Raw genomic sequence first — 22,706 nt, forward strand, 5'->3', positions numbered from 1 at the left:
AAGTGTTTCTTGGAGAACCCACAACACCATCAAGCATAGTAACATTTTCATTATATGGGTCCCAGGAGGAGAAGAGAAAAAGAAATGGAAAATATATTTGAAGAAATAATAGCTGAAAACTTCCCAAATCTAGGACAGGAAACAGAGACCCAGATTTAAGAGTCACAGACAACCCCCAACAAATTCAATGCAGGGAGGTTCATACCAAGCACAGAGTAATTAAAATGGCACTACTTCAAGGCAGTCTCTTGTTTGCTGTCCCTCCTGACACTCCCTTATGGTATATTCAATTTAAATAAATAAATAAATAAATAAATAAATAAATAAATAAATAAATGACAAAAAAATATGATAAAGCAAGAATTTGAAAGGCAGCAAGAGAAAAGAAGGCAGTCACATACAAAGGAAACTCCATAAGCCTATTGGATGATTTTTCAGCAGAAACCTTGCAAGCTAGAAGGGAGTAGCATGGCATCCTTAAAGTCCTGAAAAGAAAAATCTGCAGACAAGAACACTCTATCAAGCAAGGCTATCATTTGGAATAGAAGGAGATTTAAAGAGCTTTATAGGAAAAAAAGAGTTAAAGACTTCATGACCACTAAATCAGCCCTACAACAAATATTAAGGGGGACTCTGTGAGTGGAAAACAAAACCACAATCAAGTGAAAAAAAATAGGAAGCACAAAAGAAAAAAGTAAGTATATCTGTAAAAATTATTCAAGAAAAGCACAAAGTCAAAGGATGTAAAAGATGATAGCAAATATCTGAATGGTGGAGGGGACAGGAATAAAGAATAAGTTCAAAACTAAGTAACCATGAACTTTATGTAGACTGCTATATGCAGATGCTACAAATAAACTGACTGGTAACAACAAATCAAAAATCATTAAGATATGCAAGAAGTAGAGTAAGGAATCCAAGTATTTCACTAAAGAAAGTAAATTAATCATGAGAAAAAGAAGAAGGGAAGAAGAGAACAGAGAAGAAATACAAAACAACCATAAAACAAGTAACGAAATGGCAATAAGGACTTATATATACTAAATGCTACAATAAAAAGACATAGGGTGACAGAATGGATTAAAAAAAAAAAAAAGACCTATCTATATGCTGCCTACAAGAGACTTATTTCAGACCTAAACACACATGCAGACTGAAAGTGAAGAGAAAGACATTTATCATGCAAATGGAAGTGAAAAGAAAGCCAGAGTAGCAATTCTTATATCAGACAAAATAGGCCTTATTACAAAGACTACAACAAGGGACAAAGAAGGACATTATGTAATCATAAATGGTACAATTCAACAAGAAGACAACAATTTGGGAGCACCCAAAAAAATAAAGCAGCTAATAACAAATATAAAGGAATTAATTGATAGTCATACAATAATAGTAGGGATTTTAACACCCCATTTACATCAATGAATAAATCATGCAGACAATCAATAAGGAAACAGTGGCTTTGAATGACACATTGGACTAGATGGATTTAACAGATGTATTTAAACATTCCATCTTAAACAAGCAGAATATGCATCCTTTTCAAGTGCACAAGGAATATTCACCAAAACAGACTACATATTAGGCCACAAAACAAGTCTCAACAAATTAAAAAAGACTGAAGCCATACTGTGCATCTTTTCAGACCACAAAACTATGAAACTAGAAGTCAACCACAAGAAAACAAACTGGAAGGCACACAAATACATGGAGATTAAATTACATGTTACTAAACACTGAATAGGCCAATCATGAAATAAAAGACAAAATCAAAAAAATGCATGGAGACCAGTGAAAATGAAAACACAATGGTCCAAAATCTTTGGGTTACAGCAAAAGCTGTTCTAAGAGCAAAGTTTATAACAATATAGGCCTATCTCAAGAAGCAAGAAAAATCTCAAATAAACAACCTAATCTTACATCTAAAGGAAATAGATAAAGATGGGATGCCTGGGTGGCTCAGCAATTGACCTCTGCCTTCAGCTTAGGGCGTGATCCCGGGTCCTGGGATCAAGTCCCACATCAAGCTCCCTGTGGAGAGCCTGCTTCTCCCTCTGCCTATATCTCTGCCTCTCTGTGTCTCTCATGAATAAATAAATAAAATCTTAAAAAAAAAGGAGATAGAAAAAGAACAACAAAAGCAGTGGGAGGAAGGAAAAAATAAATATTAGAGGAGAAATAAAAGAGAAACTAAAAAAACAATAGAACAGATCAATAAAATCAGGTGCTGGTTCTTTGAAAAGAGCAACAAAATCAATAAACCTTTAGCTAGACTCCTCAGGAAAAAAAAATGAAAGAAAGAGAAAGGGGGTGGGGGGAGGTAGACTTATACGAACAAAATCAGGAATGAAAAAGGAGAACAACCAGTACCACAGAAATACTAAGGATTATAAAAGAATATTATGAAAAATGATATGCCAACAAATTGGACAACCTAGAGGAAATGGATAGATTCCTAGAGACATATAACCTCTCAAAATGAATCAGGAAGAAAAAAAAATCAAACAGATTATCAGCAATGAAATTGAATCAGTAATCAAAAAACTCTTCAACAAAAGTCCAGGACCAGATGGCTTCCCAGGTGAATGTTACCAAACATTTAAAGAACAGTTAATACCTATTCTTCTCAAACTATTCCAAAAAATAGAAAATGAAGGAAATCTTCCAAATTCATTCTATGAAGCCAGCATTACCCTGATATCTAAACCAGATAAAGACATTACAAAAAAAGAGAACTATAGGCCAGTATCTCTGATGAACATAGATGTAAAAATCCTCAACACAATATTAGTAAACTAAATCCAACTCTACATTTAAAAAATCATTTACCGTGATCAAGTGGGATTTATCCTGGGATACGAGTATGGTTCAATATCTGGAAGTCAATTAATGTGATATATCATTAACAAAAGGGGTGCCTAGGTGGCTCAGTCAGTTAAGCATCTGACTCTTAATTTCAGCTCAGGTCATGATCTCAGGGTCATGGGATTGACTCCTACTTTGGGCTCCATACTCAGTAGGAAGTCTGCTTGAGATTCTCTCTTTCTCTTTCTCTGTCCCTCCCCACTGCTCACATGCAATAAATAAATAAATAACTTTTTTTTTTTAAAGGAAGGGATAAAAGCCACATCAGTAGATACAGAAGATGTATCTGGCCTACAACATCCATTCATGATAAAAGCCCTAAACAAAGTAGGCCTCAACATTTTAAAGGCCATAAATGAAAATCCAACAACTAACATCATACTCAGTACTGAAAAACTGAGAGACGTTAAGGTCAGGAACAACACAGGGATGTCCATTCTCAACACTGTTATTTAATATAGAAATAAAGGTCCTAACCACAACAATCAGACAAAAGGAAGGAATAAAAGGTATCCAAATTAGTAAGAAAGAAGTAAAACTTTCAGGGCATCTAGATGGCTCAGTTGGCTAAGAGTCCAACTTTTTATTTCAGCTCAGGTCATGATCTCAGGGCTGTGAAATCAAGCCCCATGTTCAGCACCATGCTCAGTGGGGAGTGTGCTTCTCTCTCTCATCTTCTCCCTCTGCCTTTCCCTCTGCTCTGTCTCTATCTCAAATAAATACATAAATCTTTAAAAAAAAAAAGCAAAAATTTCACTATTTGTAGATGACATGATACTATAGAGAAAAAACTCAAAAGAGCTCAACAAAAAACTACTAGAACCGATAAATGCATTCAATAAGGTTTCAGGATATAGAATTGATATATAAAAATGCCACACATTTTTATAATAATAGTGAAGCAACAAGAAGAGAAATTAAGTGAACAATTCCATCTATAATTGCACCAAAGATAATAAAATACTTAAGAACAAACTTAGTATTGTTTGTTGATCAAAGAAGTGAAAGACATGTACTCTGAAAACTAAAACACTAATGAAAGATATTGAAAAAAGAATGATACTGGAGACAACACAAACAAGTGGAAAGATATTCATGGTCATGGACTGGAAGAACAAATATTGTTAAAATGTCCATACTACCCAAAGCAACATACAGATTTAATGCAAAAATATTTTTCAAAATAGCAACATTTTTCACAGAACTAGAACAATCAATCTTAAAATTTGCATGGAACCAAAGAAGACCTAACACTACATCTTTGTTTTTTCCCTAAGACAGGAAAAGCCAGACAGCACAGCTGAACCCCAGTCCAGAAGGAGTTATCAAAACTACATTGGCTTTAAGCAGTATCTACCTCACGCTGAACAGTTTATAGGGTTACCATATGATGAGTCTCCAGGAAGAACCATTCCTGTTGGTGACCATTGGAGAGTTCCCTGGAGTTGGGCAGTGAGCAGTGTGGCCATACGGTAGCCCTGATCTTCAATGCTAGTAACAGGATTAGAAACACGGGGACCCATGGAGCTGATACAACTTTCCTCATTGTTCACAATGAAACAGGTCAGCTAGAGACAACAGAAAGGATTGTAAATAACTCAATTTGGGACAGTAGACTTTCTGTGATCCTATTCATCTTTATTTTAATTATCTATCAATTATTTAGCACTGTCTGTAAGCCATACACTGTGCAAATGCTTAATACATTACCTTTTGCTAGAGAAAAGTGCTCATCACTGCAAGACATAGCCAAAACAAAGCTTATCTTTTTTTTTCTCTTGTGTTTATTTTTTTTTACTTTTATTGTTTATTTTAATCCCAATATAGTTAACATAGTGTTATATTAATTCCACACGTACAATATAGTGATTCAACAATTCCATATATTACTCAGCACTAAGGTGCACTCTTATTCTCCTTCATCTACTATGTTCATCCCCCCACTCACTTCCATGAGATAACCATCAGTTTGCTCTTTATAGTCAAGAATCTAGTTTTTGGTTCTTGTCTCCCTCAATCTCTCTCTCCCCCTTTTCCCCCCTTGTTTGTTTTGTTTCTTAAATTCCACATGTGAGGGAAATCATATGGTATTTGTCTTTCTCTGGCTGACTTACTTTACTTAGCATTATTCTCTAGCTCCATTTATATCCATGTAAATGGCAAGATTGTTTTTTAATGGCTACATAATATTCCATTGTATATTATATCACATCTTCTTTATCCATTCATCTGTTGATGGACAATTGGACTGCTTCCATATGTTGGCTATTGTAAATGATGCTGCAATAGGCATAGGGGTGCATGTATCCTTTTGAAGTAGTGTTTTTGTATTTTTTGAGTAAACACTCAGTAGTGTGATTACTGCATCACAGGGTAGTTCATTTTTAACTTTTTGAGGAAGCTCCATACGGTTTTTCATAGTGGCTGAACCAATTCTATCAACAGTGCATGAGGGTTCCTTTTTCTCCACATTCTCTCTAACACTTGTTTCTCATGTTTTTGATTTTAGTCATTCTGACAGGTGTGAATTGATTTGCTGTAGTTTTGATTTGCATTTCCTTGATGGTGAGTGATGTTGAGCATCTTTTCATTCTGCCTGTTCTTTCTCGGTGGCATCACAGTCCCATACCAGAGGAAAAACAAAGTCTGGATTGAGACAAACATGAGCCTAAAAGTCATGAGCAATTGATCATCCATCTACACATTTAATCCTGGAAATTCAAGTTACTAAAGTAAAAACTGGGGACCTCCTTTGGGTTTCATTATGGAGTTCCAACAGTCAGTCTCAGATCCCAGATCCCAGATATTTCAGACTCAGAGATCCATTACAGCTTAAGATATTGCTCAGTAAATTATATAGCTTCATGTATTGGAAATTCCCCAAGGCCTTCCAATGGGACTCCAGGAGTTAAAATTTGTTGAGGTCCAACTCTCCTGTTAAAATTACCAAGGACGGCCTATTTCTCTGGCCAAATATGCTATACTCCAACAGCACTTATCTTTTCAATATACCACGCCCTCTTGTAATTCGGGACACATTTGGGTTTTATCAAACCCTGTTCCAACACCACCACTATTAATCCAAAATACACACACATGCATTTCTTCCTATGGAAAATTCTTAATCACCTGTAAGAGTTCAAACCAAATACTGGCTCCTCTGTGTCAACAGAGGTCTATGGGCAGAGGTCCCATATCATGCTGTTCACAATTCCATTTTGAAATTTAACACATTATATTGTAAGATAAATATTTACATCGTTTCCCCAACTAATCAATGAATTCCTCAAGGATAGAGGCTGAAACCTATCTTCTTGCCACAAAGCCTTACAAGGTGATAAGAACACAGTCAGATTAATAAATACTGAGTAAATAAAAACATGGTTGAATGGAACAAACCGTACCCCATCCTAGACTATTTCATAGCCACACCACCTCAAGGGTCACCTATCAAGATAATCATCCTCAAGTGGAACCAGTTTACTTTGGATCTGAAGTTAATCTTTAAAAGGAAACTCTGAGGACATTTAATCCTCCATTGGTTTAGGGATGTTAGGAGAAGCCCTAAGTTTTTTTGAATTACAATGATAGATTAGATAAATAGATAGATATTCCAAGAAGCTCTGGGGTTTTGGTGAAATATCTGTGGTTTTAAGGCAAAAGAAATATTCCATCTCTGGCACAACCTCAAGTACCAGGAGCTGACTTCTCTTAATGAAGTGTTAACAAAGTGTTAGCACAGACCAGAACATTGCTGATTTGCATACTGCTTGGCTAATAGTGTTAAAATAGGATGTTAAATTCTCTTTTATGTCAAAGAACTAAAATGCCCGTTGAGATTATTGATTCTTTTTTTTTTTTTTTTTTTTTTTGAGACTGTTCCTACAAAATAATCTGGTAAATTAAAAGGGATTCATTCGATCACTCAGGGATGGTTACAATTCTAATTTTCAAACACAATGCATTTCTTCACTGTACGCAGAAACTAAAAGGTTGGATAGCTTTGAGTTTCACAGACAACTTTCTGGTCCTGAAAAGTTGAGATTTTGTATACTAGAGAAAGAGTTAATAAGCATTAGGTCCAAAGTCACTAAACCCAATCATTCACTCTTGACCATACTGGGAGTAAGGCATGAGTGCTAATGGTCATGTCGCATCACTGTTTTTTTAAAATACAGTGCAGGGATCCCTGGGTGGCGCAGCGGTTTGGCGCCTGCCTTTGGCCCAGGGCGCGATCCTGGAGACCCGGGATCGAATCCCACGTCGGGCTCCCGGTGCATGGAGCCTGCTTCTCCCTCTGCCTGTGTCTCTGCCTCTCTCTCTCTCTCTCTCTCTGTGTGACTATCATAAATAAATAAAAATTAAAAAAAAATAAATAAAATACAGTGCAATTACCTTCTAAACTATGCTCGATCAGCAAAGTAGCTTCAATATAAATTTATAGCTATATTAATACATAAATACCTACACATTACATAAAGTCATTTTATAGCATATTTATTTAATATGGATATCTATACATTTAAACACTTAAATGTGCATATTAAACAATCTAAAATGAGGTTCTTCTCATGATTTCAAAGTATACACTGATGATAAATACAAATTCACATCTGCATTTTATCTTCCTACTAGTATTACACGCACGTATCCGCCGGGAACGTCAAACTCAGCAACTCAACAACCACAAACCCGTACTTTCCATCTTCTTTCAGGCCGATAGCTAGCTGCCCGGTGAACCGGCTAAAGGCATCCCCGTTTCTCCATTTCCCACCGCTCGCCACGTTGGAATGAATCACCAATTCCAACTGGACCTCCCGAATGTTTCCCAGAAGACGCCCCGTATTCCGTGCCTAGGACCTCCTCCCGGTGTAACCCCCCCCCCCCCGTCCCCCCTCTGGATCGCTCACCGACTGCTGAGCGCTCTTCTCTGGCGGCTGCCCTCCACCCGCTTCCGCCCGCGGGTCCTGGAGGCTCCCAGCGCCGCCTGGCTTCGGTCCGGGGACGGCGGCGCACGCGGTGGCGGCCCGGCTCGCTCGCGCCTCATCCCCGCGGCGGTCTCGCCCTCTGCGTTCCCCGGCACCGAAGCCCTCGGGCGCCGTTCCGCACAGCACGACGGCTGTTACCTGCCGTGTGAGGGGGGCTGCGCTGTGTCTACGCTTCCAGGCCTCTCCCCGGAACTCTCCGGCCGTCGTAGCCCTCGAGAACTCCCGTCTGAACTCGGACCTCCTCTGCAAAGCCTTCCGTGCCTCGGCTTCCGTCCACGTGACTACCTTGAAGCGAGGCGCAGCGTTACTCGCGCTCCTTTGCCGTGTCCGGTTGGGGCGCTGGGAGCGGGGGTTCCGGCGAGGCCCGGCGGCGGCCGGCCCGGAAACAGGAGCCGGCGTCGAGGTTCCGCGCGCTGCCGCCCTTGGCCGCCTGCCCCGGCTTCGCAGGGCTGTTCCGCTCGCAGGTCCCCCAGCCGGAGCCGCTTTCCGGGGCACAGCCCCGCGCTGGTCCTGTGCGGCCGAGACCGCGGGCGGCCGCGTGCCTCAACCCGGATGCGGCCTCCTAGAAAACCCTGACTCCGGGCCGGTGCAGCGGGCCCTCGTCTTGCCGCTTCCCTCCCGCAGCCTGGTAAGTCCGTCCCTTACTTAGTAACCTGCCACGTACGGATGTGGGCTGGCGGGCTCTTCTGTGGCCCAGGCCACGTGTGGGACTGGGCAGGCCCCAGCCGGCCGCCGACCTCTGACCTCCGACCTCTGACCTCCGTGCGGGGAGGCTGGACGCCGCGCGACGCCCCGGGGAGGCGGGCGGGTTACCACGGAGGCCGAGGGTGGCCGCGCGGAGGGGAAGCGCCGCGGCCACGGCCCCGGTCACGCGGGCGGCCTCTCCTGGGGAGGTTCGCGGGCGCTCGGGGCAGGAGGCTGCGCGAGCCAGGGCGAGGACGCCGGGTGCCCGCCGGCGGGGTGCAGGACATACCTAGAAACCAGGCCCTGGTGGCCTGAGACCAGACAGTTGGCTCCGTGAAGGCAGGGGCTGTGTGTGTTTGTTGTTTATATCTCCTCAGCCTGATTCGTGTCCTGGCAGAGAGTGGTTGAATGAATGAATGAATGAATGAATGAACTTTCTTGTTCACTTCTAGTTTCTCTTCAGAAATTCTCTCAGTTCATAGGCAGGAGTGACTAAGCTAACGTCGTCCAACCTGTTCTTGCTTTCTTCTTTTCCACACTGTTCATTTACTTCACTAATTCTCATGTGATAGCTTCCCCTGCCCCTCTTTGCATGGTTCTTAAAACTAATTCCAGAAATTGACGACTTCAGGATGGTCTCTATTACCTGTTCCATTAATTCTGTGCCTGGCTGTGCTTCAGGTTCTACTGGATGGGTCTGTGTAATGCAGGAACATAGGGCTCACCTCTCTAATACATACGTGGTGAAACTACTTGCTTTAATTTTCTCTCTCCACTCAGTTGTGGAGGGAAAGGACCCAAAACACATTCTGGGCTTCCTGTTCTTCCTGATATAACATCCAACTTGAATACCTGAGAAACCTTCCCCACAGAGCAGAAATAATTATTTCTGCCTTATTTCTTGTACTCTGTTAGTGTACGAGGAGCTGTAACACAACAGTGAACCGGATATAATCCTGCCTTCAAGGGCTGTGGAGATGTGTGAAGAAATAAGACAAGAAACCAGACTACAGCTCAGTTGTGGAAAATGTTGTAATTCCCTCAAGAGCATTACTCTCAGACCGGGGGTCTCAAGGGCAGGACACCTGCCCAACTCCAGCAGAAGTGGAACTCAAGCATTCCAGGGCTGTCTCTGCCCTGCGCCTGATGCAGGGGTGCCTGCCAGTGCCCTGGAGGCAATTAGCAGGTGTGTTTGTAGCCCTTCAACCACAAAGCAGAACAAGCAAGGTGCAGGCACTGCCTTGATGGGATTGCCTGTTAGGAGGGCGTTTAGTTCTTGGGATAGAATTTTAGGCTACTCAAACAGGAGACACACACACGCACACCCCAAACTCCTAACTGTACTTGTTAAGAAGAATGTCAGAGTTATCAGGCCCTGGTTCAACGCAGTGCATAGCTCAAAAAAAAAAAAAAAATAGCTCCCCTCTCTAAGAATCATGCAAGTGGTGACAACTGAGCCATGCCTCAGAAAAGAGCAGGCTAGCTTTCTTAAGTATGTTAACCAACTAGTGTGGCAGTTAATAAGACTTTGAAGCTGGAGCTTAGAAGCCTTTAAGGGGATGGAGAACTTAGTAAACATTTATCCATGCCTTGATGTATTCATTCATTCATTCATTCATTCATTCAATAAACACTAATGGGGAAACTACTGTGTGTGAGGAAATATACTAGTAGATAGAGAGACAATTATGAATAAGGCCAACCCCTACCATCAAAGGGCTTACCATTTAGAAATTCAAGGAACCTTCACTTATGATAGAATGTTCCATGTGCACTGAATACCAAGGAAATGGAGCAGAAGCAGTTAACCCAGGTTTGAGGGATCATGGAAAGCTCCTTGGGTCAAGTCAGCTTCTGCACTCAATCTTGAAGGATTTAGAAGAAGGCTTGCATTTGCATTGGTTAACTCAGACTTTCGTGCACACCCCTCTGCATTAACTCTGTACTGCAGGGGTTCTGGTGGTCCTCCCCTGAGAAAAATGGAGATGTGTTGTAGAAGCACAGAACAGGGCTAGATGGCATTGGCTCACTTGTGTGATGGTGTTGTTAAGTGAACATCAGTCCCAACGGCAGTGTTTACAGAGTAAATAAAAATATGCAGATGTTTCATTCATGCAAACTTATTGCTGAAGGTATTCTTCATTGGGACCACAGACCTCTCCTCTAAGCTTTTGAGGCATAAAAGTCTCTGTTTCACACCTGGAAGTCTGTATCTACTTGTGCCTGATTGAGTGATCCTGGAACAACAGAGAATAAGATTACTTCTCAATCTCCTTACTGGTTGGTTCTGAAATAGAGAGTTGTTGGAATAGACATACTTCATGTTCTTCTAAAGGAGGGTTTTAATGTCATTTTTATTTTATTTTATTGACTTTTAGTCACAGCTTAAAAATCAGACCTGCACATTTAAAAATACTTTTCTCAATAGCTGCCATTGTTCCCAGCACAAAATCTTTGTGTAACCTTTTGAGCCAATATATTTATGAACATATTCTGTTTGTGATGGACGTTTAAATTGTTGGGACTAAGCACACAAAGTGTTTCCTTGGGTTACCCCCAAGGGAATAGTATTGAGATGAGGGCGAGCTCCATTTTTCACTTTGAACATTTCAGAAGTTAGGGTTTCTTTTTTTGTAATATAAAATACAATAAAGATGGAGGCTATCACTGCCAAATTGTGATACTATGATGAGACCCAGGAGAATATGATATATTTCCATGTCTGGGAAATTTTCTCTTACAAAAGACAAATAATGATAAAGAAATACTGCATAACTAAGAGTCCAGGTGCAACAGTGGATTGAAAATTAAGCTCATGTGTTATTGCCATAATCCCCCTTTGCTGTGGGTGTCAAAGGCATAGCACAGAGAAGCTGCAACATTGTTAGTAATCTTAAGAATCAGTGAGCAAATATTGTACCAACATCAGTTTAATCTCCCAAGCAAACACCACCTGCACAGACATCACTCCATTGATGAGTCAAACATGTGAAACTCTAAGGCACATTCTGTTCTCCAAATCTTAGAATTATGGTCTCTTAAAGAAGAACCATAAAAATACATGGAAATATTTGTAAGAACAACATAAATAATGTTAAATAATTTTTTCTCCACAATCCAGTCCACTCCACATGACTGGGCCAAAGTCCTTGAAAGCATCTATTGATATCAGAGAAACCAGCTGAGTCTTTGGAAACACACATCCAAAATAGGATTTTGTAACATGAAACAAGATTATTGACAATTTAATCTGTAATGGATTAAACCAGAAGAAATGGCAGAAGCAACATGCTGAAGTAGAATCATGATTAGGTTGTTTCATAGGTTATGTAGTGTATACTACTGTAAACAACTCTGATCCAGGGAATCAAAGAATGGAAGTTCTAGGAATGCCTATGTTGCTAACTGCAGGCAGGAAAGTCACCTCACCTCAGACAAGATGATACTTGCCCTTATGCATTATAAGGCACAGGACTTGAAGAATGCAACCACAGGATTTCCTGCAAACACTTGAGAAATGTCAGAGCTCTTTTGTAAGGAAAATACCATCCCCACCTAAAAATACTCCTACTTCCGAAGCCTCTATGGGTTGTCCCTCTGACTTAGCAAAAATATAAGTAAAGTTCTAATGTTTTATAACGTAATGACAGCTCTGCCTCCCTCATGTCTAGTGTCTAAAGCATGAGTTTCATATTAGCCAATATCGTGGAATAGCTGTACTGTGACTGGTTGTTAAGTAGTTCGATCATGAATTGTCTGTGAGCCAGCACCTGCCAACAGCTGGCCTCAGACATCTGATATTTGAAAAAGACAGTCTAATGGGCATGCTACATACTCCTTCTCCTATAGGTTCCAAGCTTGCTGCATTTTCAGCTAAACCACCAAGAAGAAATGTACTCAGACCAAATGATCTCAGTTCTCTGTAGAAATGCCTTTACTGATTGTTGATACAAGGTTTTACCCTGAGCCTTTACAAAGGGTCAATATGAAAACTTTCTCATCAGTATTTCTGCTGTTTTTGTACAGCTGTAGCCAGTGTCCACTGTGCTTGCAAATATCACTTTTAAAAGGCACGACAGAAAGCCACCCCATTTAACTTAATTCTAAGAAAAGGTTTCTTTCTGTCTGTAAATGTATATGCTTTCATTTGTCTGTAGTGAACATGAAGTAACTCATGAGGTTTCCTTTTAGAGCTAAATTTAGACATACCTTAGAAATGAACTCACCCTGGGTTTATGACGCTATTTTGGAGGAAGGGCTGGGTTCAGATAGCATTTCTTCTGTTCTAGTCATCAACTATCCATTGTACATGATGTTTAACCTGGAAGTTGCTTTCTATTTTTTTTTTTCAAATTTTGGAGGCATAAAGCTGAGGGTAAGTAGAAAAAGAACCACAATACACTGAACATTTACTCTCTGCCGGGTAGTTACATATATAACCTTAGGTGATATTCAATACCATCGTAATCTATATTAAAGATGAAATTCAGATATGTCAAATAACATAATCAGTGTTACAGAGCTAGTAAGAGTGGAGCTGATATTTGAACCCAGATCTTTTCTGCGTTTGTCCAGAGTACATGCTCCTATTTAGGACTCTGCTGTATATTTATTAAACATTAATTTTTAAATGAAGCTTTTTTTAAGCATGACTATTAAGTTAATAATTAAGTACCTATTCTTCTTTGCAATACCATTGTGAGGGTAAAATAAAATTAAAGCATGAAAGTACTTTGAAAGAATTTTAAAACCGTACACAAATGTGAAATGTTTTATTATCTATTACTCCATTATACTCATCATTGTAAGATTTAAATTTCTATATTAAAATCTAAGGGTTGTATATAAGTATGCAACTCTAAGTCTTGAGTGCTTCACTGTTTATTACAACTGGCCTTTGAAACATGGCTTTGAATTGTGCAAGTCCACTTATGCATGGATTTTTTCCCCCCGGTAAATGAGGTACTGTAAATGCGTTTTTTTCTTATGATTTTCTTTATGATATTTTCTTTTCTCTAGTTCACTTTATTATAAGAATACTGTATATAAGACATATACAAAATATATGTTAATTGACTGTTTATATTATTGGTAAGGCTTTTAGTCAATGGTAGCTATTAGTAGCTAAGTTTTGGGAGTCAAAAGTTATACATGGATTTTCAACTGCAAGGGGGGTTGGCACTTCTAACCAATACATTGTTCAAGAGTCAAATATAGTATTCAACAATGATTTTTAATCAATGGAAAGCTGAAAAGAACTTTGGTAAAAGTGCCTTGGATGTTAAGTAGTTTACTGAAATTCATTAATAAATGACATTCTAAATTAAACTTCATCTCATAAAATTCCTATTCTGATAAAGAAATCATTCTTATCCCATACATATAGCACCTTCCTATGAACCACATGAAAACATCCATTTGAAAATCCTACAGTGGTCCTCTGACCTGAAAATAGCTGTTTCAAAGAAAAGATGTAGAGAAACTATTTTTTCCTATGTCCTAAGATACACCTTTCAGACTTTATGAAATGATCAACTATCTCTACACACAGACAAGAACAGCCCATTCATTCTTTACCCCAAATCCTCAGGCAATAAAGTACAACCTCATCATGCCTGATCTTATTTCATTAATACCTCTTTCTTCTCATTTCAGCACTTTATCCTTCCAGAAAATGACTTCTGCTGCTATTTCAGCTCTGGATACTAATTATATTTTTCATTTTGTCTGTTAGTCCTACTTCCTTTGGCTTATCTGTAAGAAAATATTTTAAAACATACTGCATTATAAAACATGAATATTTTCTAAGCATCAGCTGCAAGTATAGCACAATGAAGACATCACTATATTAGAAAGATTCTGGTGCTATTCCATTATTAAGAAGGTAAACAACTCAGAAAGAAGATTGCAGGACTGGATAATATTTACATAAAGCTTAATTCCTTCAGTAGGACGTTTAGCAAACTACAGACAAAATATTTTCTCTATCTTATTTTTAGCTTAATGAATTACAAGAATGTCCTCACCTAACTCTTGCCCACACTTTATCATTACTGGTGGTCAGAGTACATATTTTTGTCTTACTTCACTTGTATTTTTAGAGGTCCTCGGCATCTGCAAAATCAGATATTATGGGGTGAGATGTGTCACAGAAGCTTTTGGTGCTCTATAAATGATAAATATAAATAAATAATAACATATCACCCTTAAATCAGGGTAACAAAGACAATTCTAGGCAGCTGCTGACACTGTTAGAGAAGTGGTAGGAAAAAAGTTGGGTTTGCAGAGACAAGACATGCCATCCTTTTCTGAGTTCTATGTCTGATCCAAAAGACCATTTAGGAGGGACTGCCTGTTGAACAATGTTGACACATCAGTCTGGAAAATATCACTACTCCCTTAAAACCAATACAAATGGAGAAAAATAGTAAAAAAAAAAATAAGGAAGCATGTGAATATACTTGACAGTTCCCCTTATCAAAAAGCAGAGCCTGAGACAGAGATTTGGATGCAATCTAGAAGGCACAGAAGGAAGCAGAATGGGAGAGAGAGAACCAAGGACATGTATCAAGTGAAGCCTAGTGTTGGCCTGGTATATTACTGTTAGGTGAGACTATAGAACAAAACTTGGCAGGATTTTCTGTAAAGGGCAAGATAGCCTCTCATAACTACTCAGCTTTGCCATTATAGCACAAGAGCAGCCACAGACAATAAAATAAATGAGTCTGGCTTTGTATCAATAAAACTCTATTTACAGAAGCATTCAGTGGGCCAGATTTGGCCCCGAAAGCCATGGTTTGATGATTCATTCTCTAGAATACAAATCATAACCACAGAATTGCCTACCCCTTCTTCCCACCCCAGAGGCAAGGAGTTTGGCCTTTTGTCTCTATATCAGTCATTCATCAGCCGTGGAGCTGTCGAGGTCCTGCCTAACCCCCCAAGACAAGATGGTCCCCATCAACTTGGACAGTAGTAGTTCCCAAACTTCACTCAGAATCAGAATCACATAGAGTTCTATGGAACACTTATTTCTGGGCCCCACACATAGGGTATCTAATTCAGTCTAATTCAGTAGTTCTGGACTAGAGTCTGAGAATTTGCATTTGTAGCAAGTGTCCCAGTGAGGTTAATGCTACTTTTTTGTGGAATCACTCTTTGAGATCATGAAGTTCAGACAGTTCTCCAAAAGAGGGGAAGTTGTGAGCCTTTTGCAAACAACACTCAACAGCTAGAAGCCTGATGCATTGACTTAGTGGAAGGTGTCTTAGTAGGGCATCAGTAGCATCTAATACAATACTTTGACAAGTGTGCATCAGGAAAGATACAGACTTGTAAAAACATACTTCTGAATAAGGAAATGTTTATTCATGACCATTCTCCTTTTGATGAGGCTATCATTCTTGAACTGTCTTTTCCTAGCCTATTCTGATCCAGCCATTTCTTGATACTAAGTTATATTCATCTGGGTATTTTACTTATTTATATGTGTTTTCTACCATGTGTTTATTGATGCATTCATTGGTATTGGTTGGGCTACTAATCTTTGTTAAATTCTAATCTCCTAGAGAGCACAGACCATGTTTTCTCCTAATTGTATAGCTATCAAGGGAAAAGAATTCTATGCACTTCATGGCTGCTTTGAATCAATATTTCCCTAGGGAAAATGAAACTCAGAGCATAGAGAAAATAAGGGTTTCTTTATTTAATTCTTCTCATAACTTCTTATTCTTAACCTGTATTTCTGTTATCATAAAATATATTCCCAGACAATTGATATTAAGAGTGTAAACACTGAATCTCTCACTAAATTTGTTCTTATGCATATTATGGCCCAAGTATTAATGCCTTCCTGTGCATACTCTAATTCTGGCTCATAAAGTCATTGTCAGGAGACCAAAGCAGAAAGAAAAATCTTAATCTGTACCTTATGAAGTTCTCTGAAGCACATTTAGTTTGAGGGCAAAGAGTAGATCACTGTGTTGTGATCTACTTATCTTTCTTACTATCCTTGAAGATAGTAAGGAAGAGAAATGAGGAAATAGAAGATAGAAAGGAGAGAAATGAGGCTTGCTGTTGTGACTGGTTAACTACTTAACCACTTTCTAGAGTGAAGTTAAGTCTACATAAAGGATAATTATTGATGGAGTTATTTCAAATGCAAGTGTTTAAATAAAAACAAACACAGTAGGCTGGGGAGTGAATGCTGAGTTAGATGCTGGCTCATTTTAGGCAAAGCTAGAGATGGGGATTTGAGCTGCTGAATAAAATGTGGGATATTATATTGTATTAGTCAAAGCAATACAAACTGCAGAAGTAAGTCCAGCCAAAATATTTTAAGAAACAACAAGGGTCAAAAGTCAAGCAAAGGGAACTAATAATACCAAGAGAAAAAGAGCTGGATAAATAAAAACTTGATATCAGAGATAATTCTTTGAACGAACATACCAGTAGACTGCATATGAACTTCGGGATAGGTCAATTAAAATTAACCAAACTTAAAGACAAAGATGAAAGAGAGAGAATCAGAACAGAGCATCAAAGAGCTATGGTACAAAATCAAATGGTCTAACATATATGTAATTGGAGTTCTAGAATGAGAAGGGCAGACTTCTCATCAGAAATACTGTGACCTAGAAGGAGATAGTACATTGCAATAAAAGTGCCAAAAGCAAGAATCTGTCAGTTCAGAATTCAATTCAACTCAGCAAAGTTATCCTTCAAAAAGGATAGGCAAAACAAATACTTTTTCAGAAAAACAAAAAAAAAATATTGCCAACAGATTTGGATGGCAGTAATTTTAAACGAAGATGGTATGGAGAAATCTAAAGCATGAGAAATGATAAAAATGAGAATAAATATAAATATATATAAAATAATGAATATATGTACTGTCTAAGGCATAAGAAGTAACAATATATATTGAATGGTTTGTAGCATATGAGAACCAAGATGTATGTACAATATATATTGAATGGTTTGTAGCATATGAGAACCAAGATGTAGCATATGAGAACCAACAATAGCACAGAGTGAGAGGAAAGAAATTGCTTTAAGGTTCATATACTCCATATGAATTAATATAATATTATGTGCAGGTACACTATTATGAGTTAAAGATATATTGTATATATTGTAAACCTAGAGTAATCCCCAAAAACTTTATAAAGGTGAGTTAACTGAAAAACCAAGTGGAAGTGAAAAAGAATCCAAAAAATGTTCAATTAATCCAAAAGAAGTCAGGAAAAGCAGGAAAAAAGGAACAAAGAACAGATTGGACAAATAGAAAGATGGTATATTCAAATCAAATCATCCTAAAAATTACATAAAATATAAATTGAATGCTCTAATTAATTAATGAATGATAATGTAAAAAATATAACTACAACATGATAGCATTTTTGTAAGCCTCAAAAATGAGCAAAACTAAACAAAACCCTTTCTAAGGATGTTTTTAGGGGCACTTGGATGGCTCAGTTGGCTCAGATTGTGATCCCGGGGTCCTGGGATCAAGTCTTGCACTGGGCTCCGCACAGGGAGCCTGCTTCTCCCTCTGCCTAGTTCTCTGCCTCTCTCTTTGTGCCTTTCATGGATAAATAAATAAAATCTTTAAAAAGAAAAAGGATATATTTACATGTATACATATTTAAAATGTAAATAATAAAATTCACAATAGAGATTACATACAGAAAAGAGATCAAGAACACAGAATTTGAAGGAAAAACAGCAACTTCAGTGATATAGTAAAATTCTGGTTCTTAAGTTGGTGTTGAGTATACACTGCATTACTATGCTCTAATATTTACATATGCATTCCTATATTTTGTCATGTGTGTTAAATAAAATAGTTTCAAATACAAGATTGTATGAACAACTAAATATAGAAAGGGCCCTCAAAGTAAGGTAGACTGATTTTCAAAACACAAAGAAAGAAAGGGTTTCTAGAACTATACTGAAGTGAGAGATCCCATAAAAATTTAGTTCAACAAAAATTTTTGAACATATATTGTATCTGCAAGATGCTGAGCTATGCTGTGTTCACAAAATTATGAATAAGACACCGTTCCCAACTTTCAACAACTTACAGTATAGTGGAGGAGTTCTCAAATCTCTGTCTAAAAATAGTATGTTATTTGGATATAACTGGAAATAACCCAGGGGTAGGTCACAAAAAGGGAGTTAGTGAAGATACAAATGAGGTAAGATTGGCCATGAGTTGAAAACTTTTGAAGCTCTGTGATAGATACAGTGTGTTCATCGACCTGTTTTTCAACATCTATATATGTTCAGAATTTCTCCTAATAAGTAGTTTTGTTCTGTGTGTTTTACAAAACCTATCTGGTTCCATACTTTTAAATTAAAAACTAAGATGAGGAATTGGTGAACTTTTTGATCAACAGTGAAAAAACAAAGTGACAATTTCTTGATTCTAAAGTTCTTGACAAGCTAGAACCATAGGCTAAATAAAAGAGGAAAATATAATAGAGATTCAAGAAAAAGAAATAAAAGGCATATGTGTTGGAAAGGAAGACATAAAATTGTCTCTTCTTGCAAATGACATGATTGTCTATGTAGAAAATCTCAAAGAATTTTTTTAAAAAGCTATTAATTAGTGAGGAGCAAGGTTGAAGAAAACAATGTCAATAAAAAATTTAATCATTTCTATATTCTAGCAGTGAATAATCAAATTTAAATTTTTTAAAGCACCATTTTTTTTAAAGATTTTATTGATTTATTCATGAGAGACAGAGAGGCAGAGACATAGGCAGAAGGAGGCAGCTCCTGTGGGGAGCCCAATGCAGGACTCATTCCCAGGACCCCGAGATCATGACCTAAACTGAAGGAAGATGCTCAACCCCTGAGCCCCAGGTGCCCCTGAAGCATCATTTTCAACAGCTTCCAAAAAATGAAATATTGACATACAAGTCTTATAAAGTAAGTGGAAGATCTCTATGCTGAAGATTACAAAACATTGACGAAAGAGATCAAAGGGGATCCCTGGTGGCTCAGCGGTTTGGCGCCTGCCTTCGGCCCAAGGCATGATCCTGGAGACCTGGGATCGAGTCCAACATCAGGCTCCCTGTGAGGAGCCTGCTTCTCCCTCTGCCTGTGTCTCTGCCTCTCTTTCTCTCTGTGTCTCTCATAAATAAATAAATAAAATCGTTTAAAAAAAAAAGAAAGAAAGAAATCAAAGAAGATCTAAGTAAATGGAGAAATAAACAAGTTTGCAGAATGGAAGGTTTGAAATTGTTATGTCACTTCTCTCCAAACTGATCTATAGATTCAAACATAATCCTAGGTGAAATCTCAGAAAGTTTTTTTTTTTTTTCAGAAATTGGCAAACTCATTCTAAAATTTATATAGATAGGCAAATCAACTAGAATAGTTAAAGCAATTTTGACAATTTTTCCAACTCTGTTGGAAGTTTTACATTACCTGATTTCCAAACATCATATCAAACTCTGTCTTTAGGTTCCAGTACCAATTCCAGTGTGGATGTCAGGAGCCCCACACATGTAACAAGCAGTGTGCTGACACAAGCTGAGCATCCTACATTGAACTCAGTTCTGACACTGTCTACCCAGAGATAGCATCAGACCTCACAAGTGGAGGGGTCTTTCCTTCAAGACTGCCTGACAAATGCACTTCATATACCAGTCCCAAGTCTGGGTTGTTCCCTATACTTCTGGCCAACTGCCTATAAATAAGAGATTCCCAAGACTCCCTCCTCAAGTTTGCTTCACTTAATAGAGGGGTTCACACAACTCAAAAAAAAAATTTACTTACTAGAAGTATCAGAGGAACACTTATGTTTTACTTTCACTAGTTGATTACAGAGGGCTGTAACTCAAGAACAGTTAGGTGGAAGAGATGCTTAGGGCAAGATGTGGGGCAAGGGGCTCCCTTGCCCTCTCCCGGTGTGATTCTCTCCAGTACCTCCCTAGTTCACCAACCAAGGGGATCTCCAAACCCAGGCCTTTGGGGCTTTTATGAAACTTTCATTGCACAGGCACAATAGATTAAATACTTGGCCATTGGCAATTGATTGAACCACCAGGCCCTCTGCCCTTAAGGTCTGTGGAGTGGGACTGGAAATTCTAACTCTTGAAATCTTATAGTTGGTTCCTCTGGTGACTAGCCCCCATCCTCAGGTGATCTAGGGGCATTCCAAAAGCCACCTCATTAACATAGCAAAAGACACCTTTATCTTTCTCAACACCAAGGATCTGGGGAGCTGTGAGCCAAGAACTCTGGAGGAAAATCAAATACATACGAGAAATATATTTTAGTCATCTAGATAACCAAATATATACTCTTATAATTTACAATATCATACTATAGAAGTTAAGACAGTCTGAAGAGTCCAGAAATAGAAGCACACACATAGTATTAGTTTTTTATGAAGATGCAAAGGCAATTCAGTGGAGAAAGGAAAGTTGTTTCAACAAATGGTGCTGAGACAACTGTATAACAATGGGGAAAAGTTGGATAAAAAATGGGTTATTTTTTAAATGAACCTCAATCCATACTTCTCACTCTACAGAAATTAATTCAAAACAGATCATAGCCTAAATGTCAAACCTAAAATCATAAAATTTCTAAAAATACAAAGGAAAATCTTTGCATTCTTAAGTTAAACATTAATTTCTTACATATAACACTCTAAGCACAACCCATAACAGAAAACATTTGATAAACTGGACTTCATCAAAATTAAGAACATTTATTCTTCAAAAGACAATATCGGGAGAATGAAAAGACAAACCACAGAAAAAGGAGAAAATGTTTGCAAATCACATTTCAAACAAAGAACATATCCAAATTATATAAAGAACTCTCAAAATTCAATAATAAATGGGGGAGATATTTGAATAGACATTTCATCAAAGAAGATATAAAGACTTCAAATAAATATATGTAAAGATGCATAATATCAGTAGTCACTAGAGAAAAGCAAAGTAAAACCACAGTAAGATACAACTATATATCTATTAAAAATCAAATCTAATTAAAAAGAAATCTGACAATGCCAAGTGCTGACAGAATGGAGAGCAACTGGGGACGTCTGGGTACCTCAGCGTTTGAGCCTCTGTCTTTGGCTCAGGCATGATCCAGGGGTCCTGGGATGAGACCTGAATCAGGCTCCCTGCAGGGCACCTGCTTCTCCCTCTGTCTATGTCTCTGCCTCTATATGTCTCTCATGAACAAATAAATACAATCTTAAAAAAAAGCACCTGGAACTCTCATACATTGCAGGAAGTAAGGCAAAATAGTACAGCTAGTTTTTGGAAACACTTCGGTAATTCCTTATAAAATCAATATACACTTACCAAGTAATTTAGAAATACCAGATATTTCTCCAAGTAGTTAAAAGCTTAGGTTAAAAAAAAAAAGATAGTCAAAAACATTTTTAGCAGTTTTATCTGTAATTGCCAAACTCTAGAAACAGCACAAGTGTCTCTCAACTGAGGAATAGATAAACCTGATGGTAATATATCTGTATGATGGAATAGTAGCAATGACAAGGAACAAACACCTGATACATGCAACATACTATAACTGAATCCCCAATGCATTCTGCTGAAAGGAAGAAGCCATAGTCAAAAACCTGAATGATTTCATTGAAATGACATCCTTGCAAAACCATAGAGACAGAAAACCAGAGCAGTGGTTGCCAGGAGTGGGAGACTGGTTGTTTACAAAACTGTTCTGGGGAATATTTTGGAGCAATAAAACTTTTCTTTATCATGATTGTAGTAGTGGTCACATAAATTTGTCAAAACTTGCAGAACTGTACCATAAAAAGAGCAAACTTTATTATGTGCAAATCATGCCTAAATTTTTTAGTGGAAAAGATCCTCCTCCCAAAATAGAATAGGAATACTATAAAATATTTTGATTCACAAAATTCTTAAGCACAAAATGAGGAAGATATGGTTTAAAATACACCCAGGTAGAAAAAGACAAGAAATAATTATAAATTCAATAGGAGTAAACACTTTGGCATGGTTGACCCAAAGACATTTAACCTTCTTTTTTTTTTTTTTTTTAGAATTTTATTTATTTATTTGAGAGAGAGAGAGAACCAACATGAACGGGGGGGCGGGGGGCAGAGGGAGAGAGAGAAGCAGACTCCCTGCTGAGCAAGGAGCACAATGCAGGGCTTGA

At 38.2% G+C, this 22,706-nt stretch overlaps 1 protein-coding gene across 1 annotated transcript in view; it reads left to right on the plus strand.

Moving 5' to 3' along the window:
• LOC144295196 (uncharacterized) overlaps positions 1-22,706 on the plus strand; it is a 40,663-nt gene that overhangs the window by 7,101 nt on the left and 10,856 nt on the right. Inside the window, exon 3 of the mRNA XM_077867631.1 lies at positions 7,847-8,481. Within this exon, the coding sequence (XP_077723757.1) occupies positions 7,847-8,481 (635 nt within the window). The remainder of the gene's footprint in view (positions 1-7,846; positions 8,482-22,706) is intronic.

The sequence above is a fragment of the Canis aureus genome, chromosome 23 (genome assembly GCF_053574225.1).
Source record: "Canis aureus isolate CA01 chromosome 23, VMU_Caureus_v.1.0, whole genome shotgun sequence".
NCBI lineage: Eukaryota > Metazoa > Chordata > Mammalia > Carnivora > Canidae > Canis > Canis aureus.